General features: G+C 59.1%; 1 protein-coding gene across 2 annotated transcripts in view; it reads right to left on the reverse strand.

The window, feature by feature from the left end:
• Window positions 1-1,843: 1,843 nt before the first annotated feature.
• GTF3C1 (general transcription factor IIIC subunit 1) overlaps window positions 1,844-14,133 on the reverse strand; it is a 73,125-nt gene continuing 60,835 nt past the window's right edge. For both annotated transcript variants that reach the window (XM_068565264.1, XM_068565265.1), the window contains 8 exons: window positions 11,523-11,695; window positions 10,081-10,368; window positions 9,100-9,359; window positions 7,735-8,015; window positions 5,488-6,043; window positions 4,803-4,854; window positions 3,743-3,935; window positions 1,844-2,795 (listed from right to left, as the gene is read on the reverse strand). In XM_068565264.1, the coding sequence (XP_068421365.1) occupies window positions 2,583-2,795; window positions 3,743-3,935; window positions 4,803-4,854; window positions 5,488-6,043; window positions 7,735-8,015; window positions 9,100-9,359; window positions 10,081-10,368; window positions 11,523-11,695 (2,016 nt within the window). In that variant the 3' untranslated portion in view covers window positions 1,844-2,582. The remainder of the gene's footprint in view (window positions 2,796-3,742; window positions 3,936-4,802; window positions 4,855-5,487; window positions 6,044-7,734; window positions 8,016-9,099; window positions 9,360-10,080; window positions 10,369-11,522; window positions 11,696-14,133) is intronic.

Below are 14,133 nucleotides of genomic sequence, written 5' to 3' on the forward strand. Positions count from 1 at the left end.
GACCAGGGATTGAACGCGCACCCCCTACAGTGGGAGGACAGAGTCTTAACCACTGAACCGCCAGGGAAGGAAGTCCCCTGTCCCCCGTTTCTTGTAGGGAACAGACTCCAGCCTCCATGACCTTCCCTGAGTTCCAAAGGGCAGATTGGAACAGTCGCTAATCCGGGAAGGAAAGGGATGCAAAGACAAGGGAGGGGCAGCCAAGAAACAATAGTGCAGCCTGGGGGCAGGGTCCTGGTTCCACCTCAGGGGATACATGTATCAGTGTCTTTAAGCTATTTATTATAGAATTAAAACCCAACAAATGGAAGATGTCAGCATTTTTCTTACCAGAGAAGCTCATCAACAAGATTACCTGAGACCAGATTAGAGGAGTGCAAGCCCTGCACACACCCTAATCTTATCAGCAACCCCACCCTTGAACCATTGCTATAAAACTCCTCATCAAATCCTCCCAGGTTGGGAAATCATACAGTTTTTCAGGGAAGGAGCCTGCTGTGTCCCCCTTTGCCTGGCAAAGCAATAAAGCTGTTCTTTTCTGCTTCCCCCAAAACTCTGTCCCGAGATTCGATTTGGCACCGGTGCAGAGGCTGAGATTTCAGCATCAAGAGCCAACCCCACATCCCTATGTCCCATCTCCCATACACGTGCCCAAACTGTCCCTCAACTGGGGAAACAGGAAAGGAAACAGACTTGGCTGAGCTGCGCTTGCCCTTGGTGTTCTTCAGCTCCTCTGGCCCTCCTGTGAGGGGGATATTCTATCCCCATTTCTCAGATGAGAAAACCAAGGCCCTGAGACCTGAACATCAAGACTGGATCCCAACAACAAAGTCCTACTACAAAGCATAGGGAACTCTAGCCAATCTCCTGGGATAAACCTTAATGGAAAAGAATATAAAAAAAAGAATGTCTCTATGTGTGTAACTGAGACTCTTTGCTGTACAGCAGAGATTGGCACAGCACTGTCAATCAACTATCCGTCAATTAAAAAACAAAAAGACTTGATCCTAACCCTACCTTGCTCCTGCCACACAACACATTCCCACATAATCAGCATCTGTTTACAAAGCAGATCACATCCACTATTCTAGTTGATCTCAGAAAATCCCCCCAAATGCTAGTTTTTCACACTTGAGTAAAAATGAAAAAAGAAGAAAAAAATGATGCTAAGACTTGGCCAGGTCTTGGCTGTGCTAGGGTTCACCCTCAAGACCCTACCCACTGCCCCGTCATTCTGGAGTCTGGCCCGGGTACCAGGTCCCTGGCAGAGGGAGGATGGAAACACAGGACCGCCAGCTGGGCCAGGTCAGGAGCTGCAGGCTGTGAGTGAGAGGAGCTGCAATGGACCTGAGACCGGGCCTGGGGGTGGGGCGGCGGTAACTAGGGGGGCATGTCCCGTACTTGTGACCATCACATGCAGTGTTACCAGGTTTCTCATCTTTCAAGAAGAGAGCTGGATTTTTTAAAAATGTGAAAACTCTGATTTTTAAAAAATGTTGGTAACTAAAAAAACAACAGAAAAAGAAATGTGGGCTAAAGAGAACAGCCACAGGCCAAATCCATGTCCCAGGCCTGAGACCTCTGCGGCCTGCTGGCATCGTGGGCCACGCCGATTGGGCGCAGGCCTGCCCCGGATTGGGCGCTGCCAGACGCCTGTCAAGGGACAGGCACGGGCCCAGCTGAGTGGGAGGACGGGCTTCCAAGGCAGCCGCAGGCGGTCAGGCTGCACCCAGCACCCCTCCTGTTTGGTTTTACGGGCAATATCTATTCCCCGCTGTTCCGAGGTTGAAAAACAAGGAGCTCCCAGGGGATCAAAGATTCTTTAGGAGACACACAGAACAAATTGCATTTTACTTCACTTTAATTAAAAAATATATAAATACATGCCAGGGGATTTTTTTTTCTTAATAAGAGGTTGAAAGAACAAAACAAACCCCAAACCTGCCAGGACTCCCCATTCCTAGGTGGCAGGAGGCCTGCAGGCGGGTCGCAGGCTCAGCCCCAGCCCAGAGGTCAGGGGTGCTGCCTGGAGAGGAGCACGTCTCTGCCGGGCCCTCGGCAGTGGGGCACCCAGCCCCGCTCCGTGACACGTCCCCAAGAGGCCCTGGCCCTCAGGCCACAAGGGCTTTCCAGGGAGCAGGGAGAGTCCTCCGCGGCGGGGTGGCTGGAACCTGGAACGCGAGGCCTGCGTGGATGGGGCAGACCCCCGCGGCCCCCAGCTCCTGACCCCTCACTGGCCAGTGGATGTCCGTACAGAAGGCTCGGGGCCTGGGCAGCCTCGCCTCGGAAGCCCTTGGAGGACGCTCCCCACAACCAAGGTTCCAGAGAGATCAGGAACACGAGGAGGAGAACAGGCGGGACCAGTGTCTCCAAGCTCTCCCCCAGGCCCCGGGCTGACGGCCTTCCTTCCAGAGTTCCAGGCTGGGAACCACAGGCGGGGCCGCAGGCTGGGCACACAGTGTCCCCGTGCAGCGGGCGGGACGCAGGGCCCCCCGTGCCCCGACCTCGCCAGGCTGCACCGCACACGTGGGCCCCCCAGGAGAGAACACCCTCTCCTCAGGGCCGGCGGTGGGACAAGAGGCTCAGAAGTGGACCCACTTGTTCCAGTTGGCCTCGTGGGGGAAGGCGCGGCCCAGGCGGAGCGTGCAGTCCAGCGTGGGCTCGTAGAAGACCATGGGGCTCCCGCCTGGGCTGGGGGGCGTCTCTGCCTCTCCGCCCGCCGGCTTAGAGAAGAGCGAGGCGGCCGGGAGCTTTCGCAGCAGGCGCTTTTGAACGCAGCCGAGGGATTCCAGGCCCTGCAGACGACACAGACAGACCGGTTCACAGGGGCATTCGAGGACCACGTCCTCTGTGCCCGGAGCTGCTCCCAGAACGAACACCTGAACCTGGCCTTGAGAGACGAGTAGGGATTGACCAGAGGGGTTTAGGCAAAAGCCCAGGGCAAGAGAGAGAAGCGCGTGACCAGCATCTGTACAGCGGCCCTGTGCTGAGCAGGGGTTGCAGGCCAGCTTCCAGCTGGGGTTCTGTTTGGCCCAGACCTGCTGTAAAGTGCAGGGAGTTCCACACTGAACTTCCCGTTTCCACTTCTGTTGAGGAGCTGGAGGCCCAGGGCACACGGGGCCGGAGCGCACGGCGGCCATCAGGCCGAGCTGCCCTCAGGGGGCCGCGAGCATGTCTCCAGCTCTCCCTGCCATCCACGGGGGCTTGTCACTCACTACTCACCTGTCCCTGTGGGCCTGTGAGCCTCTGAGCCCTGGTCTAGAGAAAGGGTCAGAGGCAAGACCCCGGGAACGCCGACATGTAGGCCTGGGCAGCAGCTCGGGGCTGGGGAAGGGTGCTGTGAGGGACGGCCTGGGGACAGGAACCCAGGGCAGGGGTGGGGGATGGGGGAGGCTGGGCGCCAGCAGCGCTAAAGGGCACAGAGGCCAGAGGCAGGAGGACAGAAGCGGGCGTGGGGCTCGGCCAGCGCCGCGGCCTCGGAGGGCAGCGGGGCTGACGGGGGGTGGGGCAGTAAGCAGTGCGGGGGACACCTGGGGCCTGAGGCTCTTCTGAGGAGCCTAGCTCTCTGCCAGGAGGCCAGTGCCCCCTCACGGGCCGAGCCTGTACGTGGCGGCCACACCCTAGAGCTCGGCCAATGCGCCCACCACCCCTGGCCCTCTGAGACTCAAGCCCAGACCCAGGAAGAGGGAGCTGCAGCGGGGGACGGGGACCCAGTGAGGACCCTCCCCGAGCCCAGTCACACCTGGAGCAGCTCGAGCACAGCGAGGGGCTGCAGGACGCCCTCGTAGTGCTGTAGCAGGCAGCTCTCGGGCACGCCGGGCCTGGTCATGACGTGGTGCAGCACGCCCTCCATCATGCCCTTGATCACGGGCGTGTTCAGGCGGCCGTCCACGATGCGCCACGGGCGCCCGATGAAGCGGACGCTCTCACAGTCCCTGCGGGGTGGGCACACGGGCCTCAGGCTCGGTGGGGAAGGGGAGACAGCCACGCCCGCGTGGTCCCAGCTCCGGGGATGGGACATCAAGGCTCGGGGAGGTCTGGCGCCTGGCCTGGGACTCAGGGCTGGGGACCGTCTCCCTCTTGCTCTTCCACCTCCTGCTCCCCTCCCATCTGGACAGACGGGGTCCCAGCCCCACGGCCCACGAGCGCCGGACCCACATCACCGCACACTGGTGGAGGTGGGGGGATGGGGGGAGGGAAGAGCTAGGACCTCTGGATTTTCCAGCTCCATCTGGGACCCGGGCCACTGGCTGCCTCCCCTTCTGACCAAGCTCTCAGGTCTGTACTCAAAAGTTCTACTTCTGTGCTGTATACGGGGGTTCCAGACACACTTTCCTTAGAAGGTTTCTGCTAAAAGCTTAACCAGTGACTGGTCTGACACACAGGGTCCCGGCGTGGGACAGGCCCCAGGGTAGCTGGACACTTGGCTCGGACCGCGTGACTGGGCCCTGGCGGGGGGCTACACCTGAGCTGGGAGAGCACAGCCCCGCCAAGCTGAGGGTGATGTACACACTGGGGCAGGCGCCCCCTCGCCAGAAAGGCTTCTGTGACACCCACTGTTCCCGACGGACCGGGCGCTACAGCAGTCAGCACTGCTGGCCCTCGTCCACCACGTGCAAGGAGCACCTGCCTGGTCCCCCCGTGAGCGGGACCAACAGTCCCTCCCGTGTCCGGGACCCCTGTGCCAGACAGATCTTTGTGAAAGACCTTCAGGTAATAACTAATCTTGGACCCTGAGGACAACCCCCAAGGCCCTCACTGCTCCCCCCGGCCCAGGCCACCTGAGTCTGAAGCACACTCACCTTTCCCACGCTGCCTGGGAGAGGCCCCCGGCCACAGAACTGTCCGCCAAACCTGACAAGAGAGAAGGGGTGTGGGAGACTGAAGAAGGTGAGGCCCATCTCTCCCTCCCCCATTCATTCCGCAAGTCCTTCTGGGTCTGGGGATAAAGCAGTGAACAAAGCAACAGCAATCCCACTCCTCAGAGCCTTCTTCCCGGGGGGGCGGGGCGTGGGGGGCAAAGCCTGCACGCCCAGGACAACAGAGGACAGGTGGCGGGGTGCAAGTGTGCCGGGGAGCGGCGCGCGCCTGGAGCCCCGACCACAGAGCTGGGGGTGTGAAAGCCTTGGGCAAAAACATCCCAGAGGGTTACAGCAGGGGAGAGGGAAACGGGGCCCCTGCCAGGCCCCTGGGGAGGCCAGACCCCCCCCTTTCTGCTTCCTGACAGGGATGCTTCAGGAAACACCTCTTTCCAGAACCAAGAGAGCGCCGCATCCTCGCGTTTCACAGGTCGGCTTAGGAGCGTCTGAGGCCTCTGCCCTCTAGTGGAAATACGAGTGTCAACAGGCAAGAGCCTCCCCCTCGAAGTCGAGGCCGAGAAAAGCTGATGTAAAGTCCCCTTTTGTGGCTGCAGCAGGTTCCCCATCAGGCCCCGTGACACAGAATGGGCGGGTAGGGGAAGGTGGGGTGGGGGACAGGGTTTGGTACCTCTGGGGTCTTCAGGGCCCTCCGGAAGCTGGGCCTGACAGCTCAGCTGCTCTTGGCCTGGGGAGCTGGGTACCCCGACACCCTCTTGGTCCTCCTGCCTGGCTTCCGATGCTCTGGGGGGAAGCTCCCTTACGCCTGTGTCCTCAGGAGCTGTGGGCAGGGCAGGCACCTGGGTTTCTGGCTCTTCTTCTGCTCTGGGCCCCGGGCTGGGGGCCAAACGCACGTCCTGGAGTGTGGGCCTCTTTGTGGGGGGCTCCGGGGCACTCTCGGGGTCGGCCCCCCCGCCCTGGCTGTCCACATCTGCACTGGCCCAGCTGGCACGCCTCTTGGCGCTCAGGGGGCCCTGAGAAGGTGGTGCCTGCCTCTCAGAGGGGTCGTCCTCGCTGGAAGTCCCCTCGGGGGGTCTGGCCTGGGGATCTTCTCTTTGAGGGTCAGTGCCCTCCTCTTTGTCTTTTAGCCGCACCGAGTGCAGGAGCCAGGGCTCGGCAGAGGCCACGGACACCAGGCGAGCGGTGTTGCCGCCGACTTCCAGCACCTGCTGTTGCTCTAAGAGGTCCTAGGAAAAGCAGGAGACACTCTGCATCCGTAGGGATCCCCAGGGTCATCGGGGTCCCCTTCCCCTGCCTGAGGTGTTTAAGCGTCCTGAGCAAGTGGCCAGCCCAGCTCCTTCAGGACAGGCGGCTCCGCCTGCGCCCTCAAAGCTGATGTGACCTTACTAGTCTCCTTCTGCCTGGCCAGCTCCTCCTAGGCTTAACACCCCGAGGGTTACCAAGTTCTTCTGCAAAAGCCATAATTATTCCCAAGTGAAGGACAGTGACTCCTTCCCTCGTTCACCACGCCCTCTTCCCACGTCCTTGTTCTTATCTACGAGCTGCACCAACTCTGGGCAGCACACAGGGATTCACCAACATCTTTTTCTTTTACATTAAAAAACCCACAAGTCAAGATTCAAGGAGTTTGCCCCTGTTCACAGCCTGGATGCAGGACTCACACCCACAACACGCGGGTCTGCGGAGGGTCAGCTGCGCATGCGCCACTAGGGCCCTGTGCTGGGCACCAAGGAACAGAGGGAGCTGCCTGCCCCTCACCTCTCGGCAGCCAGTGGGATCCGCTGCCTGGAGAAAATCCTCACCCTCCCTCCCAGGGCCCCAGAGGCACCATGAGTTTTAAGAACAATCCAACACCAAGTGAAAGGTACTCAACAGCCCTCTTGTATTTCCTGCATGGGTAAGAACTCCTTTGATAATGACAAGTATCGACTTCCCCCCCGCTACCCCCCCCGCCCCAGGAACACATGCAAGGCAGGCACCTCCGCAACATCAGTAACACACAACATCGATAACAACTGACACGCGGGAGGGCAAGCCAGGTCCCGGGGCACTTGATCTAAAAGGTCCAACTCTTCTCACATTCTTTGGGTTCAAGGGTCACTGATGAAAATGGGTCTGGGCAGGTAAAGCTGTAACCAAGCAGGACCCTATGGGGCCTTTGCGGGGCAGGCCTTTCCCCCATACCTTCTGCTTTAGCTCCTCTCTGAAGTACCCAGGTAACAGTATCTGGTGCACTTTCCTGAGTTGTTTTACAGATGTGAACCACCCCCCACCCCATCAAATGGAAGAAATTTAAATTTGCAGTCCCCAGACCTACTGGCACCTAAGGACTGACAATGTTAACCCCTGTGACACCAACCTGTTCCCTCGCCATCAGCCAATCAGAGAACTGTACACGAGCTGATCACGTACCCTGCAACACCCCTCCCTCACCTGGCCTTTAAAAATGTTTTGCTGAAACTTTTCAGGGAGCTCGGGGCTTTTTGGGGCATGAGCCACCTGTCTCCTTGCAGGGCCCTGCAGTAAACCTTTCCCCCCTCCAAACTCCGACGTCTTGGCTTGTCGGGCCTCACTGCGCATCGGGCACGTGGACTCGCGCTAATGAAGCGGTGAGTACTGTGGACCAGGTGCAGGGTATCTGGAGACAGCAGAGAGCTGGGGAGAACAAGGCCCATGGCTTGGGGAGGCTCGGCCAGCTGTGCTGAAGAAACAGCCCAGAGTGGCCAGACCTTCTAACGCTCAGGAGAAGCTGGCAAAATTTCAGGCAGGATCTCCTGTCTTCAATGTTGACAACTAATCCAGCTTTTGAAAAAATTCCACTACATGCCCCAAGCCAAGCCCACCCGCAGCGCGCGTCTGGCCCGTGAGCTGCTACTTCTGGCTTGGCCACCACAGGCCACCTGAGAGCGCAGCTCACCTGGACGTAGTCTGCGAAGGTCCGGGAGCGCTCCCCGTCCGCCCTCGCCAAGGCCGAGAACCTTCGGCTCAGCTCCGCCCTGTCCACCCCAAAGCAGCCGGCCGCAGCGATGGCCCCCTGGACCTCCAGGGCGGCCGACACGTCTCCGGGTCTGTACCCGGATAGCGCCACCTGGTGGGCGAACTCTTCCAAGCTGCAGGTGTCCTCCTGGCTGTTTATCAGCCTGGTGAATGTGTCAGGGAGGCAGGAGGTTCCCACCATCAGCTCTTCCAGAGAAGTGACTGTGGAGACCAGGAGGACCAGAATCAGCCCTGAGAAGCCCCTCCCCTCCCCAGACCAGTGTACAAGCGACGCCGAGGCAGGTCATGCTCCAACACCGACTCACTGCTCCCCAAATGTCCAGGGGTTGCCTTCTGGGTGGACACGGTTGGGCCCCTGGCAGTAGGGTTCCTGGTACATGCCGCCCTGGGCCCTTGACTGCAGCCCACTGGATCCCCAGGGCCAGTATGATTCTCTTGTTCAAGACTCACAGGGAAAGGCACAAAGGTGGGGCTGGGGTCTGAGAACCAGAACCCTAGAGCTCTGGAGGGAGCGGGGTGGTCCTCCACTCAGGCTGCCCGGGCCCCACCCTTCCTGATGCTCCCACGTCCACGGCTCCGCAGACCCCGTGAGATACGCCGGGACCCCTCCATAAGTCCCGACTTTTGTTCACACCAGCCACGGCTGGTTTCTGGTGCTTCCTGTACAAGGTGTCTCTGCTCAGACCACAGGCTACAGGTCATCACATTTTTGCCTGGGCCAAGCTCCTGAAACAGCACAGAATACTGACTGTGGTTGTGAAGGTAAACACCTCAACATGCGAAAATAAAGGCAAGTCAGACAGAGCGGGAAAGGGGTAGGAAGGGGGAAGAGAAGTGCAGGGACGAGGCCCTAATATTCTCGTTTTATGTGGAGGGAGGAGAGACTGCCAGAAATTAAGGGTGCAGGAAATGGAGGTTTAAGCAAGTCATTATCGTCTCAAAGGCAATCAATAGAAGAACTCAGAAAAGTGTAAAAACTGGAAGTAAAGGAGATAAGAGATAATGAATATAAGCAGAATACTCATCTTTCACAGCAAGAGGTCAGAAGGCAACACGCAGGCAAAAAGACCATGGTGGGCGCTAACCACACGGCGGGCACAGCCCAGGGCTCCCCAGGTGAGTGCGCAACTCAGGACGCGCGCCCCCCGGGCCGGCTGCTACGGAGAGGAGGGCCTTTCCTTCATTTTCCGCTTTGGCTCAGTCAGTGGTGGCTGCCGCACGTGGCCCTGGGAGCCTGGCCATGAGCCCCAGGTCTGGGCCACGGGGCAGCTGGGGGGGCACTCACCGGCGGGCCCGAGCCCGGTGGGCTTCGGGGTGCAGCGCAGCCGGAGCCTGACCCGGCAGGAGTTCACCACGATGCTGTCGCTGGGGTTGAGGTTGCGGTTGCTGACTATGCCGGGGGCGCAGCAGCCCTTCATCAGCAGGTAGTTGGTGTGGGAGGCCTGGCGGGCTTTCACCTCGATGTTCCGGCGCTTGGCCCCCGAGCCCTCGTCCAGGTCTTCCTCTTCGTCCTCGTCCTCTTCCAAGGTGCCGTCCTTTCCCAGGCTAGGAGCAGAAAACGGACCTGGATGACGGAGCCCAGCCCAGCCTTCTGCTGGTCTGGCCGCCCCCTCAGAGAGCGGCGCTCTGACCACAGACGCGGCCCTGGCATCCGGCTGTGAGGTCAGGTCAGCACAGGCTGCGCTCCAGATTCATCCCCCTCGTCCACCTTCCATACCCCGCCCCCCCCGCACCCCTGTCCCTATACCTGTGTCTCTGCAAGGGCTGTCCCTTCCGCCTGGAAACCCTTCCTAGTCTCTGTCCAAAAATGCCTGCTTTTCCATTAAATCCCAATTCAGCTATTACGGCCTCAAGGAACCTTTAACGATCCCCCTGCTCTGCCTACCCCACCCTCCGTGCCACACTGTTCTGGGACCTCCTCTTCGGCGCGGCCCAGTCACCCCCTCCTCTGGCTCCCCCGGCGCCCAGAGGCACCAGCAGGAGGTGCTGCACTGGACACCGTACTGGAATCCCTGGTTCACAGACCCGTGACGCCCCGACCCGGGAGCTCCCGGAAGGCACTGCCGAGGCCCTGCTGTCTTTGTGCGGCAAATACCCACACAATGCCAAGCACGACGCAGAGAAACGCAGCACGTGTTCGTTGAAAATAAAAACCAGATGACTGAGGAAATAAAATTGCAGATGCCACAGCCTGAGAGGAAGTGATGGTGCCCAAAGCCCCCGACGGTGCTCAGAGCAGCACCCCAGAGGCTGCCCCGGCTCTTACCTCTTAATGACCTCGTTCTCCACCATTGAACTGTCCACCACAACGATCTGCTCTGGGATCCTGACGTCCATGGAAACAAGGCCCAAAGAGAAAAGGGTCAGGACGGCCACACAGTGTCCTCCAGGGCCGTCCAAAGAAAATGCCACCAGGTCGCTCGTGGAGTCATTATTGTCCTGGTCTTTGAAGGAAAAATTATCAGGCTGGTCCAACTTGCCAGCAGCCCGGATTCTGTCGAAGAACTGGAATGATTCTGTGCAGATGGTACTCGGAAAGCGCCACGTGAAAATCCTACACAGGAAGAGAAGGGAAGGGCCTTTCTGAGGACGGGATGCTGGAGGCCTTGGTGCGGATGGGCTGAGGGCACTTCAAATCTTGCCGTCAACACTAAACACACCGGCTTCTCCCTGGAAGCCCTGTTTTCCATCTCGAATGAAGGTGCTGCACCTTTTCATCTAACCCAACACCCTAGGCCTCGTGGTACCAAATTGGGGAAGATGAATGTGCTATTTGTAATCATCTTTACACAAGGCAAGTCCTGAACCCCTACAGAGGGGAGGGGACAGGCGTGTGTTCAATCTCACAGTCTCCACTCGGAGCCTGCAGTCAAGCCCTCGCCTCTGTCCAGAGGGGTGACTTTCCAGACCCTGTAACAACCTCTTGCTGACGTGCCGCAAACTGGGTCTAAAAAGTACATGATGGGGCTTCCCTGGTGGCGCAGTGGTTAAGAATCCGCCTGCCAATGCAGGGGACACGGGTTCGAGCCCTGGTCAGGGAAGCTCCCACATGACACGGAGCAACTAAGCCCGTGCGCCACAACTACCGAGCCTGCGCTCTACAGCCCGCAAGCCACAACTACTGAGCCCGCGAGCCACAACTACTGAAGCCCAAGTACCTAGAGCCCGTGCTCCCCAACAAGAGAAGCCACCGCAATGAGAAGCCCACATGCAGCAACAAAGACCCAACGCAGCCATAAATAAATAAATAAATAATAAATAAATAAATATATATATATAAAAAGAGCACCTTAAAAAAACAGAAAGTACATGATGGCTTCCAAATGAAGTGTGTGAGCCTGCAAGGCGGGCGGCCTGGTACAGCTCGGAGCCGTGAAGATTAGGACCGAGGTTATGCCCAACCGGGAGGGTGCACTTTCAGCTGGTCTAATTATTAGAAACTCATTTTACCCAATTTGATGGGAAAAAGGGAAACAAACTACCTACAAAATTGGTAAAACACCCCAACACAAAATACAGCAAGCATTAACCTTATTCCCATAGAAGGGAGGATAGACATTGATGAGAAACTTGGTCCCAGAGGCTGTGTCTCGCACACGAGGCCGCAAGAGGCCCAGGCCGCCCTGCTCTCTGATGAAGAGGGACGCCCGTCACTTCCGCTCACCTGTGCTCCTCTCCGCAGACAGGCCCCGCCCTCCCCGTGCTCACCTGTGGTAGGTCTGGGACAACTGGTAGGACATGGGCGCGAAGGGCAGGGCACGGTTTTTCTTGGGGCCCAGCATGTGGTTGACCCGGCGCCGGTTGACCAAGCTCCTCTTCTGGTACTCCACAAAGGCCTTCACCAGGATGTGGTCCTTATACTCCCGGTAGAGGCGGAACGTCTGTAACACAGCAGGCCGTGCATGAACAGGGCTCTCCAGCCGGCGGGGGGAACACCCAGACGTGGATGCAGAGAAGCCACAGCTGATCATCGATGGAGGAAGCGGCTGGCGGTGGGGGAGAGCCCGGAGGAAGCCCACGTCCCGACGGTCGGCCTGCACCCACCTTCACGTCACCTCAGAGAGGACAGAGAACAGGCAACTGCAGGGAGAGGCGGGCTGCGCCCCATGCCTATTTCTCTGGCCGCAAAGACGCTGGGAGCTGATGCAGAATCACCTCTGATACCACTGTATCCCTTACCCCTACCTAACCCATCAGCATGTCTGCTGGGCTCTACCCCCAAAATATGTTCCCAGACGCATCTGGTCTGTGCCATCTACACTGCCACCATCTGGGCCATGCCACCATCGTTTCTCCCCGTGGCCTCCTGCCAACCGTTCTTGCTGCTTCCTGCCCCCTGCCCCCAGCCCGACCACTCTGCACAGCAGCCAAAGTAGCCCTTTGATGCCTAAATCAGACCACACGTTCCTTCCCTGCCTCGAAAGCCCCGATGGCTTCTGTCTGCAGGCGGAACTCCCAGTCCTCACTAGGCTTGACGAGAGCCCCATGAGTGGGACCTGGCCCACCACCCTGGCCTCGACTCCTACAATAAGTGCAGCCCTTGCTCACTACCCTCCAGCCTCACCGGCCTCCTTACGTTTCTTGAAAAGGCCAAGGCACTCCCGCCTCAGGGCCTTTGCACTTCCCGCTCCCATTTCTGGGACAGCACACTCCCCCAGTCCCCGCGTGGCTGACTCCCTAACATTCGGCTCTCAGCTCACACACTTCCCCTCAAAGGCCAAATCCTCCTCCGTCCTGCTCCTCTGCAGTCAGCTCTATTACATTAACCTGTTTCCTTTTCTCCGTAGTAACTGCGTCTACCTGAAGTGATCTCATTTGTTTATTCACTGTCACTCTCTTCCATAAGAACACAGACTTGACTCTTACTGCTGCCCCAGCAGGCGCCTGGCACCCAGCATGGGGCATACATGGAGGGCGGTGTTGGGTACTAGGTGCAGAGGCTCCCCCCGTGGGCCACGCCGCCATGGCTCCCTGGCTCGCAGATGCGGATCCCGCCCAGAGGAGGGGCAGCTCAAAGGACTGCGGGACCGGCAGTCCCGTCATTCCAGTTTTCCGAACAGCGCTGGTTCAATCAACTGACAGCAAAAGTCAAGTACACACCAGCCTCCAGGAAAGTTCAAAGCACTGGCCAAGAACACCTGCAGGCATGGTCTGAGAATCCTGGCTTAGAAAGTTCTCTGCTGCACTGACCCCGGGACCCGAGGGTGACAGGAGACTGAGGCTCACGGACTTCGAGGTATCTTCCGAGGCCACACTGCTGCGAGGGGCGGGACCAGGGAGAGGATGAGGTCTTGTCCTTGAGCCAGTGGCCAGGGGATTGAGAGTCAAGTGGTGGTCAGTTGGGGTGCTGGGGCAGCATGGGGGGTGGCTCTCCCGGAGACAGAGGGGGTTCTGGGCACACACTGGGTCCCGTCAGTCCGAGGTGCGCACAGTGCCCTCGATTTCTCAGGTACCACCTCTACGTCAGTTCTGGTGCACGGACGAGCAGCCTGATGGGGACAGACTGAGCGGGGCGGAGGGAAGAAGCAGGGAGCAGCCGCTAGGTCATCGCTGCCTCCCCCCAAGCGCAAGTGGAAGCTGAATCCAGCTTCCTGTGAAGCACCTGCACCTTCTGCTCGTCTCTTCCCCGTGACGACGAGGATGGGCACACCCCCCAGATGGCCGCTGGCGTGGAACAGGAGCGCACAGACCACGCACAGTGAGGGGGGAGTGTGGCGCAGCCCGTCAGACTCCCAAGAGGCTGGGCTGTCACAGACACAGTGAACTACCGCCATCTGGGGTGCCTGTGACGTCCACCTTCCTGCAGCACACTTCCCAGAAGCTCGGGGCTGCAGGGAGCCTGGTAGGATCCCGGGTGGCCTATGACCTCATCCCTTTTCTTTTTTTTTTTTTGGAGGTCGGCAGGGCACGCCACGTGGCTTGTGAGATTTTAGTTCCCTGACCAGGGATGGAACCCGGGCCCTCGGCAGTGAAAGCATGGAGTCCTAAACACTGGACCACCAGGGAATTCCCTGACTTCATCCCTAATGACCTCCCATTCCTTGCTGCCAGGGGGAGGGGATCCCTGAAGAAGGGCCCTGTGTCCTCCTTGGGCTCAGGTGCTCTCCCTCATGCGACTTCCCACACCCTGGGTGGTCAGTGAGAGTGACAGCCCCTTGGCACCATCCCTACCGCTCAGACCCCACCTGGAAATGGAGCCGGAGGAAGGAAAAATGAGGCCACGGCCCTGGCTGGGACACAGGGACCAGGCTCTTGCCATAACTTGGGGGCTGGGCTTTCTCGTGTGACGGGGGCTTGGACTGACCCCCCGAGGTCCTGC

The sequence above is a fragment of the Eschrichtius robustus genome, chromosome 16, assembly GCF_028021215.1.
Source record: "Eschrichtius robustus isolate mEscRob2 chromosome 16, mEscRob2.pri, whole genome shotgun sequence".
Classification (NCBI taxonomy): domain Eukaryota; kingdom Metazoa; phylum Chordata; class Mammalia; order Artiodactyla; family Eschrichtiidae; genus Eschrichtius; species Eschrichtius robustus.